The 14,831-nt window shown below is 35.0% G+C and overlaps 2 protein-coding genes across 2 annotated transcripts; both read left to right on the top strand.

The window, feature by feature from the left end:
* Nucleotides 1-1,708: 1,708 nt before the first annotated feature.
* Nucleotides 1,709-7,417, top strand: LOC114259754 (translocon-associated protein subunit alpha). The gene is made up of 8 exons (XM_028199778.2): nucleotides 1,709-2,015; nucleotides 2,457-2,630; nucleotides 2,738-2,788; nucleotides 3,025-3,113; nucleotides 4,997-5,074; nucleotides 5,215-5,418; nucleotides 6,414-6,485; nucleotides 6,720-7,417. The coding sequence occupies exons 1-8, from the start codon at nucleotides 1,955-1,957 to the stop codon at nucleotides 6,768-6,770; spliced, it is 780 nt and encodes a 259-aa protein (XP_028055579.2). The 5' UTR covers nucleotides 1,709-1,954; the 3' UTR covers nucleotides 6,771-7,417.
* A 3,369-nt stretch (nucleotides 7,418-10,786) lies between these two features.
* Nucleotides 10,787-13,954, top strand: LOC114259755 (uncharacterized). Its single transcript, XM_028199779.2, has 2 exons — nucleotides 10,787-11,007; nucleotides 12,267-13,954. The coding sequence occupies exons 1-2, from the start codon at nucleotides 10,839-10,841 to the stop codon at nucleotides 13,616-13,618; spliced, it is 1,521 nt and encodes a 506-aa protein (XP_028055580.2). The 5' UTR covers nucleotides 10,787-10,838; the 3' UTR covers nucleotides 13,619-13,954.
* The last annotated feature ends 877 nt before the right edge of the window (nucleotides 13,955-14,831 follow it).

Below are 14,831 nucleotides of genomic sequence, written 5' to 3'. Positions count from 1 at the left end.
GCACTTCCGTCCCCCCCCGGCTTCGACCTTGGGTCAAACCTGTAAAAATGAGTTGCTTTTTCCATTAAGCCACCACCCCCGGTGGTAAACATACCATTGTTTGGCTTCATGCCCGATCAACACGTTAATTGTTCAACCCATTCAATTACAAAAATCGTAAAAATAAATCTCTTGCAAAGGTGAACATTTTTAGTTAAAGAGGGATCAAAATACATAAATATATAGATAAAAGGGTTAAAGTAATATTCATTAATAGTAGTGTAAGAGGGTCTCTAAAGTCACATATTTTTTTTCATCAAATATAAGTTTAGTGAAAAGACTCCAATTTTGGTGTTAAAAGACTATCTCCAACGGTTAAGCAAATATATCATTAAATTTGAATTTGGTGAAAAAGTACGTCTTTTTTGGCTTCAACGGTTTTATCAAATTGAGAACAGCCCCAATTTTTCACCAAACTAAAGATGTGTTGCACCTTTTACTAAATTACTGTGTGTAGCCGTTGAGTGTGGACCCATCGGACGACCAGCTGGATATTCAGTCGGACGTCCACTCGGATGACCAACTCAAGCAAAATTTTGTAAAAATTTTACACTAGGAGGTCGACCCCTCGATCGACCACCTCTTTGTTTTCTCAGTTAAAAGAAAAATAGGGAAAGAGAGAGAGATTATAACCAGGTTTTCATTTTTTCGCATTGACTGGTCAACCGGCCGGTCATCTGCCCGGTAATTTGATGAAAAGCCAAATTTCTCCGTTGGAGCAGGCGATATCAAATAGAGGAAATCGTTTTTTTTTTTTACTCAGATTTGATGAAAAATCTGATGAACCATTAGAGATGCTATAATGCTGTCACCAAATCAGTATCAAATAGAGAAAATCATTAACTTTTCATCAAGGAGATGGATAAAGCCTTTCATTAGTAGCACTGGACTACTGATCGGATGTCCAGCCGGTTATCTCCCAACTTCCACTTAGAGCATTTCCAACAGTTCAGTAATTTTTTCACCAAATTTGAGTAAAAAATGGCTCATTTTCTCAATCTGATATCAGTTGCTCCAACAGTGCATCAAAAGAAGGGTCATCCCGTGGGTCAATCGGTTGGTCGACCGGTAAGGCTAATTTTTTTATTTTTTATTTTTTTATTACCTTTTTGAACTGTTTGAACCTATTTATTTGAACTATTTGAATCTGTTTCCGGTCGACCGGTTGGACGTTTGGTAAGTTGACTGGTGGGCTCACTTGCAACGTTACAGCACAATGAATTGGTGAAGGCTTACGCAGATTCTCAATTTGGTGAAAAATTTGCTCCGTTCTTAGTTTGATATCAATTTTGTGAAACCATCAGCAGAAAAAAGTTACTTTTTTCATTAAATTTAAATTTGATACTAAATCTGATTCAACGTTAAAAATTAGGGCAAATTACATATACACCCCTCCAGGTTTGGTTAAATTACAGATACCCCCCTGAGGTTTCGGAAATTACATCCCGCCCCCTGAGGTTTGTATTTTCATAACAATTTACCCCCTGAGGTTTATATTTCATAACAAATTACCCCCTAATTTCTTATGCAAATATAGCATTCAGGGGGGAATTCGTAATTTCTCAAACCTCAGGGGGTATCTGTAATTTTGTCAAACCTGGAGGGGTGTATATGTAATTTGCCCTAAAAATTATCTTACAATTTATAGAAAAATTTGCACCGACAATATGTCCTCCCGATAATTTTTCCAATCGACCGAAAATCTGATAAAATTTCGTCAAAGCAATCGATACCAAATCAAGTTTTTATTTAAATTTTTTTAAAAAAATAAAAATAAAAAATCGAAGATGCTCAAATTAACCCAAAAATAAACACACAAAAAAGCGAAACAGAGCAAAACCTCGTGCTGCTTCTTCGTCCTCCTGTGCGCCTTCTTCGATCCCTGTCTCTTTCTCCTCTCACTTCTTGCTACGAAATGAGAATTAGGGTTTCATACATCCTAGCTTTTCTCCTCTTCTCCTCTCCCTTCTTCCAAGGTTCGTATCTCAGATCTCGGTTACATTTCTACGATTGTATATCTATTCCTGAGAATATTGTGTATATCTATATGCCCCAATTTCATCATCTGTCTTGATGATTGCGTGATTAGTTATTGGTGAATTCTTATCTTCATATGATTGTCTATGAATTCTGATCCATGAATGTTTAGTTTAGTACGATCGATACGAATTTGATTCGGATTGCAGATTCTAGTAGTGGCTTTTTATGGATTACTTTTTGAATTCATGATTGGAAGTTCTTCTCTTTCCTTTTACTGATAAAGTCAACTAATTTTTGCTCATTAAAGCTAATTCATTTCTTTTGGTACATTTTATCCAAAACGTACTTTAGCAGTGTATCTGGTTACTGGTATCGATCAGATTTTGTGGAATTATTGATGTGTAAGTTTGTTGATAGTTTTGTATGTTGCTTGATAGTTGGTAGGTCTCAATCGGATTCAGATGTAGAAATTTCTGATGCTGCCGAAGCTGCTATAGAAGGAGGTGATCTTGGGATTGTTGGTGACGATGTTGAAGTTTTTGGGGACGGGACTTTTAGTCCAGCTCCGGGAGTGGAAACTATCTGCTTTTTCCGAAAAAATCCTTCGCGATGTGAGAATTCCATCTGTCATTATCAATTAATTTTATTTTTAAGTTAAAAATGTTATCTTTTCCTTTTTTGGACTAGTGTTTTTAATAGCATTTCTTTCTTTATGCAGCCGTAGCAGCAGGGGAAGAGGCTGAACTAATAGTTGGAATGAAAAATGAGGGTAATATTCTCATTTCTTGATTTTGTGTGTTTGGGGCAAGTCATACAGTATTATGATTTTTATGAAGTTTTGACAGCTTCTCATATCAATGTATGGTTAGCAGCTCTGTGCTCTTCAGTAATATCATGCATTGTTGTTCCTACTTTTTGTATCAGTAGTTCTTCTTAGCCTTTGTATTGAGTGGTATCCAGTAGATAGCTTTTATCTCACTTGCTACTCTTGGATGATGACAACAGGGGAATCAATTGTGACTGTCATTGCAATCAAGGCCAGTGTTCATCTTCCTTTTGATCATAGCCTTTTGGTTCAAAATCTTACTTCACAGGTAATTATTTGCTAATTTACTTTTTTGCATGGTTTCTTATACTAGAGATGTGCATCTAGTTGACTAGGTTTGTTTGGTTGTATAATGTTTAAAACATATTTGGTCATGATGGTGGCAAAGGGTGTCTCAGGAAATGATGGTAAAACATGTAGGATATAGGAGGACCAATGGAAGCTAAGCTTGATTAAAAGAGATGTTGTTTTTGTCCATATCGCGATTAATAAGAAAACAAGAAATGGATTCCATATCATGTTTTCAAAGGCAACACCAAACCAAATCAAGCCTTAAGTCCCATCAAATGGGATCGACTACGTGAATCCTTCTTTTCTACGTGGCTCTATCAAAGATTATTTCGTTAATCAAATTAAGTATAGCCATATCTCTATTTACAATGTTAGTCAACATTAATCTAGGCCTACCAGGTTCTCTAACACTTCCATCTACTGTCACCTCCTCGCATCTCTTCACTACTGCCTCTGTTGATCTCCGTTGAATATGACCAAACCATCTCAATTGATTCTCTCTCAACTTATCTTCCATCAGTGCTACTCCTACCTATTCCTGAATACACTCATTTCCATATCTTGTCTAAGCTTACCACACATCCACCTTAACATCCTTATCTCAGTCACACTCATCTTATCTACATCTTGTTTCTTGGTTGCCCAGCATTCCGTCCCATACAATATTGCCGGTCTAATAGTCGTTCTATAGAACTTACCTTTTAATCTAGTGGGTATTCGTTTATCGCACAATATCCCAGACGCACTTCTCCATTTACACCATCCTGTCGTAATCCTATGGGCTTCATCCGCATCAATCTCTCCCGCTGTTGTGATAATCGACCCTAAATAACGAAAATGTTCACTCTTAGGCAGTTCTTGGTTATCAATTTTCACTTATCTTCTGCTTTCATTGTTACTGTTACTAAATTTACATTCTATGTACTTTGTCTTAGTTCTGCTTATCCAGAATCCTTTAGATTCGAGTGTATTTCTCTAAATCTCCAACTTTGTGTTAACTCTTTCTCTAGTCTCATCCACTAGCATGATATTGTCTACAAAAAGTATACACCATGGCACGTCATCCTGAATATTTCTTGTCAACTCATTCATAACTAAAGCAAAGAGATAAGGACTCAAGGTAGATCATTGGTGTAACCCTACAGTGATAGGAAATTCATTTGTCTCTTCAGTAGACGATCTAATAGTGGTCACCACCCCTTCATTCTATACTTTTTTATTATTCTCTTCAAAAGATAGATCGCTTCCATTGTTGACCTGCCAGGCATAAACCCAAATTGATTCTCTGACACTTCTGTTATATCTCGCAATCGGCGTTCCATCACCCTTTCCCACACTTTCATTATGTGACACATTAGTCTAAACAAACCAATTGCCTTTCCAAGGAAACACTACCCTCCCTCTCCTCCCAACAAAACTACATAAAAAGCGTTTCACCTGAAGCCTCCCTTTCTCGGCTGCAACCCACCATAATGAGTAAAGGTGCTCTCCCGCTCCCCTACACCTATAAAGCAAACTAAGAAGCTTAGCCAGCCAACTATCTCTCAATCTTACACATTCCTCCTCAACCTAAAGTCCCAGAAGACATCATTACCTGCACCTCTGACATAATCTGCCACTGCATGTTTTCTGTCAATCCAGAAATCATTTCCACACCACTAAATTTCCAAAACTTCTCACTATCCCATTCTCAGCTCTTTGGAATTTTGCAGTATGGTACACCATGTATACCTACATCCCGTCTTTTTTGCGTTCTGTATCTAAACCACCTTTAACATTTGTTGCTCTATTTCATTTTCTTGTTCTTAATGTTTGTTGTAATTTGGCTCAGTCAGTTACGTATATGTTTGTGTTCTCCAGGTTTTTAACAACGCTTCAGTTCCTCCATCAGCTCAGGCTTCTTTTCCATACATATTTGCTGTCAGCAAATTTTTGCAGGTATATCCATTGCTCTGGAAGTTCATGCATGACATGTTAATTTTCTTTAAAACATTATGTATTTTAATTGTGGTTCTCATTTTAAATTTTGACGAGTTTTTTGCTTAAGCCTAAGCAGTCAGTAATTCTTTCTGTTGCAGCCCGGAACATTTGATCTTGTGGGCACCATTGTCTACGAGATAGACCAGAACCCATACCAGAGTACGTTCTACAATGGTACCATTGAAGTTACTGAAGCTGGTGGCCTTGTCAGTGTCGAGTCTGTTTTCCTGTTTTTCCTTGGAATCGCCCTTGTTGGCTTTCTTGGAATATGGATTCGTGGTCAGATACAGCACCTTTCCAAGGTAATTACATGCGTTCATCTTATGCTATAAAACATGTTGAAGATGTTATTTACCTAGGTTATCTCATTTAATTGAATGTATTCACTCTGACAATCTTAATTTTACTCGGTTACCGTCTTTAACTGTTCCATTCGCAGAAGATCTCTTTTATCTTTTGCATAGGGTATTATATATACATATATGATACATATGATTTTAGGAAAATGCTTAAGACCCCTAAAACATCCCCCCTAAAATTTACCCCCAATGACATGGACCTTGGGGAGGTTAGTGTAATTTATCCGATTATTAGTATTATTATGGACTTGGGTTGGGAGGGTGGTGGGTGGTTTGGATTTTGGAATTTGTTCATTTAAATTAGTGCTATATGCAAAAGGTTGTTCTATAGTACTTCTGTTTTCCCATTTTTTGTTGCATGTTTGACTATGCACACAGTTTGAGGAGAGCAAATTTGAATTAAATGTTTACACAAATTCTCTCTATCATATTTGAATCATTTTCTTGTGGAAGTGATTGTATTTAAATATAAATTTGAAGGGGGCTAACATAGGAAAGTACTCATTGAACTTTTTATATGTCAAACGTTGACATATAAACTGGGAGTCTGGGACACAAAAAAATGAAAAGTAAGATTTATAAAATGAGACCTAGTAACTAATACATTTGGGAAGCTGTATGATGTTTATTGCCTGTTATCTATGATACAGATCTGGCACTAGTTTTGTGTTTTTGAGGAGAGAGAGGCACCTTTGTTGTCCTTCTTTAGTCTGTTCAGGACTTCATATGCTAATTTCCTGTGTGTGTGTGTGTGTGTGTGTGTGTATGTGACCAATTCTGATAAATTGTATTTGGTATGGGACATAGACATGGTTGGATTTTGTTTTTCTTTTATTATATCTCCATGAGTTAATATTTAATTTGTTTATATTAGCTGTTGTTTCCTCCTTGAAACGAATGCTGTAATCATTTCCATATTTATGTATTTTAATTCTCAGAAAACTAAGAGGGCACCAAAGGTTGAAGTTGGAACTAAGACAACTGATGCCTCAATGGACGAATGGCTGCAGGTGTGTTGTTTACCATAACTTCTTGCCATTGGTTTTTTCTTTAACCTTGGTTCGACTTTTGCAATATGGTGCGAATAAACTGAATATTTTCAACTTAGTGAAAAAAAAGAAAAGAAAAGAACAAAAAAACTGATTATTTAACTTGAAGTTGGTTATTTCTAGGAATTTTTAGGAGGATTTAACTGATCAGTCTCTCTCTCTCTGTCTCTCTGTGTCTCTCTGTCTCTCTCTCAGGGAACTGCATATGCTCAATCTCTGTCCAACAAATCAAAAAAGAAGAAGTAGATTAACATGCTCTCCCAGATAAATGGCTGCACAAAGTATTGTGATGAGGCTTAGAGTCTTGTAATTCAAAGTTAGGGATTTGGTAATTTTAAGAGAGCCCAAAAAGTGAAGTAGATTTTGGAAAAATAGGCCAGGAAGGACTTGCCTCATGGTAGTGCGAGGAAGAAATTTATTACATTTCATTTTCTAGGATGCGGAAAGTTGAACCTTTTTAAAGCAAAACTGACGGAGATTTGAGGTAGGAAAGATACAGTTTTGTGGAAGTCTAGATTCTTTTTTTTGATTTCTTGGCTTTTCCTGTGAATGATTCTATGAGCTGTTGAGCTATATTCTTTTGAGAAAATTCAACACCAATGCTGGCTTTAGTACAATGACTTCAGGTAAAAGGACATAAGATAAGCGGCGCCCCTGTTTAGGACATTGTTTCTCTTCATTAGTTTCAGCACTGGTGGTTTATGTTTGGAATGTGGAATTGTTTTACATTTGTGTGTAAAAGCATTTTGTGAGATTTGAATATTTGTATAGCATTATTAGGGGGGAAGAGAAAGAAAGGAGAAAGAAAAGAGGAATAACAAAAAACAGAAAACAGTAAATTGACGATGTTGTCAAATGCCACTTGAGGATCTATTGTATTGTATTGTTTTCAATTTCTGTTTTTGTTTTTTCGTTCGTGTTTTTTAAAACAGAAACAATGAAAAAATGCCTAGTATCTGTTTTTGTTTTTCTGTTTGTGTTTTGTTTGCTTTTTTTTCTTCTCTCCATCCTTTTTTTTGTTTTTTTGTTCAAATCTTAGATGCATTTTGCAAACATAGCATACGTTAAGAGAAATTTTTTTGTTTTTTTGTTTTTTAAAAAAAAGCCCACATGTAGAGAGGCCAATGACAATGAGGTGTTTGATGTAGACCAAACAGGTTGATATTCCTTCCAATATGAGGATAATAGGAGGACTATTTAGCTTTTAAATTGCTGATGATAAACGCAAGATTTTTACAAAATGCGAGTTAAATTTCACTAACTTTTCAAAGCAATTTTCAATTATTTTATGCATTCCCACCCCCAAATATGTATTTTCATGATGAGAATGAAAGGATGGAGGGCCGATAATTGTTGTGGGAATGTGAACCACAATTGTCTAAAAAGAATATAAATTATAATTATACTTTTTTAAGCGATGCATGTGAAGGTTTTGTTTACTCATATCCATAAATCAGGCTATTGAATGAATAATAACATAATACAGTGGGCATTTCATGTTCTCCCAACAACATTATTGTTAAGAGATGAGGAGATTGATGTTGACTCCGGCGAAAAAGATAAATGGTGTCAAGTAATGGGTTTGTAAGAGACAATTCTTTATCAAAACCGACACTTTTACTAAGCAGGATAAGTTGAAAGAAGCATCTAACGACCTTCCCAAGTTCAAAAGGGATTTGCAGCCTTGTCATCCAATGAGATATGTTGAAAGCAGTAATAGATGTCTCATGTAGTCTTTTGAATTATATATATGAGTAATGATTGAGACTCCACTTTTAGAAGACCCCACAAGACACTTACAAATCTGAACCACTCATGATTTGGATCTCATACATACATGAGTGAAATTCACATATGCATGGAGGGCCAAGATTACATTGGGGTTGCGGGAGTCCTCCCCAAAGGGGGTCTCAAACATTTTCCTTATATATATATATATATATATATATATATATATTTGTCTAAATTGATGAAAATTATGCAACCCATACATATATATATATATATTTTTTAGAGGAAGGATGAGATGCATTTATATATAGAAGGGATGGTCATAGATCAGATACAAAAAACCCATACATATTTTGAGCATTAACTAGAAGAGAATTTAAATTAAAATCAAATTTCAATGTGAAAAGATAATTTCAATGTCCATTTTCTTCTTTTAACCGATTTAAAAACACCACTCATTCAACCACTACCATTAGCTTCTTCTCTGCAACTGTAACTTCCGTATGATATATGACAATGTTATCTTTCGTCAAAATATGAACAATTAGTGAAGTTAATTTTTTTTTTTTTTTCACATACAATTTAGATCAATTTAATTGTTCGTGAGTAAAACTTTGAATGAGTTTAACATGAAATAAGTTTAAATAGTTTTTAGTTTAGTTTATTTTATGAAAACTCTACATAAAATCAAATGTTTAAATTATTAAAATCCAAAGATCATTAATGGCAAAACCAACTCTCCAACTATACAGTACAACAAAATATCAATATTTAAATTATTAAAATATTGCCTACAATGTAAACTGATTTTTTTTTTTTCCCTACAATATATTATAATAACTTTTTAAACAGAGATTGTCTCCAACTCTTAGATAGACTCTTTAAGTGACTATTAAATCACAGCAAACTAGCTCACTAAATGATCACCCACTAAGGTTGCTTCATTATGACATTTAACAACTCAAAAAATGTTTGTAACCTAGCTTTGCATCTTGAGCTGTGTCTGTGTGGTTGGAGAGAGATTGTCCATACTCTCTTACACAAAACCAGCACATGCTAATTATTGCATGCATAATATAATGATTTCTTTGTTAATAGTTGCATGTCCCATCAATTCTCCATCTACTTAGAATGGGATATTTTTTTTCCTTTATCTTTATTTATTAATTTTTTAAAAAAATGATAATAATTTACTAACAGAAAATTTGTAAAAAATATACATCCTGAATGATGCGTCAATAATATTTTTTAAATTTTAATGAAAATAATAAATGTTTTGATTGAAAATAAAGTGATCATACGTGAGAATTCTATTTATATGTCATTATTTATTTATTTTTGATGAGAAATAGTTCTACCAAACTAAGAACAAGACATAGCAAAGATGTCCTTAGATGTGCTACTCCATAAAACAAAACACACTTAAAGAAATACTCTTCTATCAACTTCTAAATCTGATTTGATTATGACCACCATCTTTCTAATCAACAAAATTTCAAATTTAATATTTTTTTTTACAAAAATCGACAGTTTTCTTTCTTTTGGTGTATGGTAACACTGTTTCTTGTGTCTAAATTAGTTATCATAAAATACTCAATCGAAATATCTTCAGAACAAACTTGAAAACATTTTAAAGAAAGTATTAGATAAAAAGAAACAGAGCATGTAATTACAAGTTGGGTAAAAAAGAGAACTGTGTTATGAATAGCTCTCACATGCATTGAGGCACAGGAACATATGGTTTACTTACATTTTATTAATTTATAATTAATTTCTTTGTTTCTCATTTATTTGAAATTCCCTCAACAATTTTTTTATGGGTGGGACAATATTAATCGGTTTTTATTTAGTTATTGAAAGATAAGAAATTATTAACCTATTACTATATTTTGCAATTCTTTATTGTCGAAGAGCACCACACAAATAAATTTATTTTTTACCCTATTTATACATGACAATAAGACCACATTAATAAGTACACATAAAAAATTTACAACTTATGATTAAAATTGAGAAAATACGATAAAAAATAAAATTATATGTAATATTTTCAATCATTATTCAATGTCATAAATATACATTTCTGTTTCTAACTTCCAACCATGTGATATCAAAGCTCAATAATGGAGAAGAATTGCTACTATTTCAAAACTTCACCATATAACCAAGTTATATATTTATTTTGTGACGAATTTTAACCTTGGTTTTTTGATTTTTTCATAAAGCTGTGTATTTATGAGAGCTGGTTAAGTAGGTTTACAGATGGAAAAAGATACCCCCAAAAAAAAAAAAGCAGGATCTCATTCAATGAAAGATAATGGCCATGCACGCCTTGGATAACCCCCCCTCTCTCTTTCTCCCCTCTGAACACTGTTACCCTTCTCATCTTGCCTCTCTCCTCTCAAGCTCAAGTCAATCTCAATGGGCCCCTAACCTCATGTGATTCCCTTAATTGACTGTCTGTGAGCCTCTTAAACTACCACTTCTCTTCTCTCTCTTAGGAGTCATTATATATAACAGTGTCTTTGTGACTCCAATACTCATCCAACTCAAGCCTTGAGAGGCTTTTTAGAGAAGCTTACAATGAGGATTCAATCCCTTTGTCGAGGGACACTTGTCGGTTTCTGGCTGGTGGTTTTGTTTGCCACCAGCTTCTGCTATGGCGGCGATAAAACAGTGCTTGAGGTTGTTGGGATTGGAGAGTGTGCAGATTGTGCAGAGAGTAATATAGAGACTAGTCAAGCTTTTTCAGGTACATTATTACTGTTTTTGTGAATGAACTAGGGCTTTTTGTGTTTCTTGATCATGTCTCTCCGCTTGGTACATTCTCATTTATTGATCATGCACTAGGGTTTTTGTAGTTTCTATCATCCTCCAAGTAGTTCTTTTAATCTGTACCAAAAACAATTACAATATTGGCTATACAATCCTCTTACACATATGAGACACACAAAGGTGAAACTTATGAAGATTGTATTTGATTCTGTAATTGATTTAAAAGGGTCTTCATTGTCTTAAATGTTTCATAGTTGATCCATGCATGGCTTCATGAGGGGAGGGAGGGAGGAGTGGTGGCCATGGCTTTATCATCATGGGACACATGATTCTAAATTCATGGGCTTTTCAAAAAAAAAAAAAAAAATTACGAGCAAGGTGGGTATTAATATTTTTAATTTGAAAATATGTTAACTAATATTATTTTAATAAGAAGTGTTTTAAAACACAAGAAATGATCGGTTGAGCTACCTATTCGGATCCATCCTCATATATACTCTCTATATACATAGATTCACGTTTTATTTATTATTTATTTTTTATTTTTGGGATTATGTTTCATTAGTTCTCTCAAAGTATGCATTGTGTGTTGTTTTTATTCTCAACATTTTAAGTGTGTCAGTTTAGTTCTCTGCGCATGAAATTTGTGTTCAAATGGTCTCCCAACATGAATGTGGTCTAAACTAATTGATGTTAGCAGGGGCATTTTGGACAAAAGACATTAAGATCTCACCAGTTGAAATCCCTTACTCTTTCTTTTGGCTAATGTGTTACTATATTTTGCCAAAAATTCCACTGTTATAGTAACAAATATGGGCCGAAAAGATAAAAATGATTATTTTAAACTCAAATTTCATACATTGAATATTAAACCGATAAAATTGAAATATTAATGATAGAAAATGACAAGAAATACATATTTTAAAAATAATGTATTTAACTCTTTATTTTTTTTTAATAATCAAATGCTAGCTAATAATCCAAATTTCTCTTTATTTTCTAGTGAGAATTTCATTGATTTTTAATTAATAAGCATTACAGTCAAAATGACAGATACTACCTACAACTCAAATATGCAATTGTCCATTTAATTGAACACTTAATGAAAGATGACTATACACATTTCTAAATTCTACATTTGTAAGGAGAAGAATACGGATGTGAAAGAAAATATTTAAGTGAAAATTTTGGTGATCATAGGAGTGTTGTATTTGTAATTTGCTTTACTTTATACAGGGCTTCGCGTAACCATCGACTGCAAGCCTACAAATGGAGAGTTCAAAACAAGAGCTGCTGGAGAGCTCAACGAACAAGGAAAATTCAAAGTCTCTCTTCCTAAGGAAATCTTTGAAGACGGAAAATTGAAAGAAGAGTGCTATGCACAGCTTCACAGTGCATCATCTGCACCATGCCCTACCCACAGTGGCCTTGAGTCCTCAAAGATAGTCTTCAAGTCCAAAACCAATGATGGCAAACACACCTTCACCACCACTGGAAAACTCAAGTTCTCTCCGGTGACTTGCACTTCGGCTTTCCTTTGGCCTCACTTTCAGTACCCTCCTTTACCCAAAAAACCACCTTGTCCTGAAAAGCCCTTCCCCAAGTTCTTCCTTCCACCTTTCCCTCCTAAGGTCTTCCCCCCAATATATAAGAAGCCACTTCCTCCAATTCCCATCTATAAGAAGCCTCTTCCACCGCCTGTACCGATATATCAGAAGCCACTTCCACCGCCTACACCAATATATCAGAAGCCTCTTCCACCGCCTGTACCGATATATCAGAAGCCTCTTCCACCGCCTGTACCAGTATATCAAAAGCCACTTCCACCGCCTACACCAATATATCAGAAGCCTCTTCCACCGCCTGTACCAATATATCAGAAGCCTCTTCCACCGCCTACACCAATATATAAGAAGCCTCATCTTCCACCGCCTATACCAATATATCAAAAGCCACTTCCACCGCCTACACCAATATATAAGAAGCCTCTTCCACCGCCTGTACCGATATATCAGAAGCCACTTCCACCGCCTACACCAATATATAAAAAGCCTCTTCCACCGCCTGTACCGATATATCAGAAGCCACTTCCACCGCCAACACCAATATATAAGAAGCCTCTTCCACCACCTGTACCGATATATCAGAAGCCCCTTCCACCGCCTGTACCGATATATAAGAAGCCACTTCCGCCGCCAGTGCCAATTTACAAGAAACCACTGCCTCCACCTGTGCCCATATACAAAAAGTCACTTCCCCCTCCAACATACGAAAATCCACTCCCGCCACCAGTTCCAATCTACAAACCTCCAATATACAAAAAACCACTCCCACCACCAACTCCAATCTACAAACCAAAGCCACCAGTTTTCAAGCCTCATCCGATATACAAAAAGCCACTTCCGCCAATTCCGATATACAAAAAACCGCTTCCACCGCACGTCCCATATTATCCATTTAAACCATTGCCACCAATTTCTAAACCTCTTCCTCCATTCCCAATGATCCCTAAGAAACCTTGTCCTCCTTTCCCCAAGATTCCCCCAATGTCCTTGCATCCCTTACCTCCTTACTCTCCTCATCCTTAATTAGGCTACAATCCTATTCTTCTAGGGTTTTATTTATTGGATAAATGGTGTTCTTTGTTTGCTTTAGAGCTTAATTTGCTTCAAATTTCAGTACTATAATAAAGCCTACATGAGAGAGAGAGAGAGGGGGGACTTGAAGAGAAAAAAATGAAAGATTGATGGTGAGAAAGAAAGAGTGAGTAGATCAGTGTTGATGATCAAATGAGGGTGAATGAGTGTGAATGTAGTATGCTGGTTTGGTTTGGAACCTTGTATATGTTCAAATGGATAAGTTATCCAGAATATGTAATAGTTCAGTTGCTTTTATTCTATATAAATTATGAATTCTTGTTGTTATGATCGAGTCGTTAACAAGATTTTATGTAATATTCAACAGATGGAAATATGCAAAAAATATTTCTGTTTGGTTGTGTTTTTATTTTTTTAAAACACAACCAAACATGCATCCTAAACACAAGTCGTGAGAATCTTGTGCACGATTTATTAATCTGTTTTAATTTCCAAGGTCTACCAGCCCTTGGAGAAAATCATTTTTCGTACAAGAAATCTTATCCCATGTACAAAATATAGTACATTTTCTTCTATAATTGATAAGAAGCAACAAGTGCTGAAGTTGAATTGTAGTGTATCTATAGAGGGTTGACTATCATTTTGAAGAAAGATATGAGGAATATTCATATAGAGTTTGATACAGAACAGATGGTCGTTCTCATCGATGGGAAACACCAAACCAGTTCTTTTATGGAGCTCTTCTTAAAGACATCAAGTTTCTTAAGGGCAGATGCAGTGCACCATCTCTGTCAAGCATATCTTGAGAGAGGCTAACCAAAGTGTAGATGGGTTAGCGAATATTGGAGTCAATTATCTTAAAGAGCTAGTAGTACTTGAGGACTCGTCAAGAGAAATTACAGACCTGTTGAGTGCAGATATTGTTAGGGCATCAAGTGCTAACTCCTAGTGCTCTGTTTGGCTCTTTTTTTGTTTCTATCTTCTGTTTTTGTTGACTTTAGTTGCCTTTTCCCTTGAATCAAAAAAATAAAAAAATAAAAAATAAGAACATAACCTATAAAATTTCGAGTTAAAATTATTGAACATACACTGTAGCACAATTTTTTGGTTATAATTATTTTTTTGATTATTTAACAATGGTGGATTAATATTATTCTAATTATAAACTTTTTTTTTGCTAAGTCATTAACTAAGAATATCACAT

Source organism: Camellia sinensis, chromosome 2 (assembly GCF_055761805.1).
Source record: "Camellia sinensis isolate YWXY chromosome 2, ASM5576180v1, whole genome shotgun sequence".
NCBI classification, from domain to species: domain Eukaryota; kingdom Viridiplantae; phylum Streptophyta; class Magnoliopsida; order Ericales; family Theaceae; genus Camellia; species Camellia sinensis.
The sequence above is the reverse complement of the archived record's forward strand: the minus strand, read 5'-3'. Positions and strand labels throughout refer to the sequence as shown.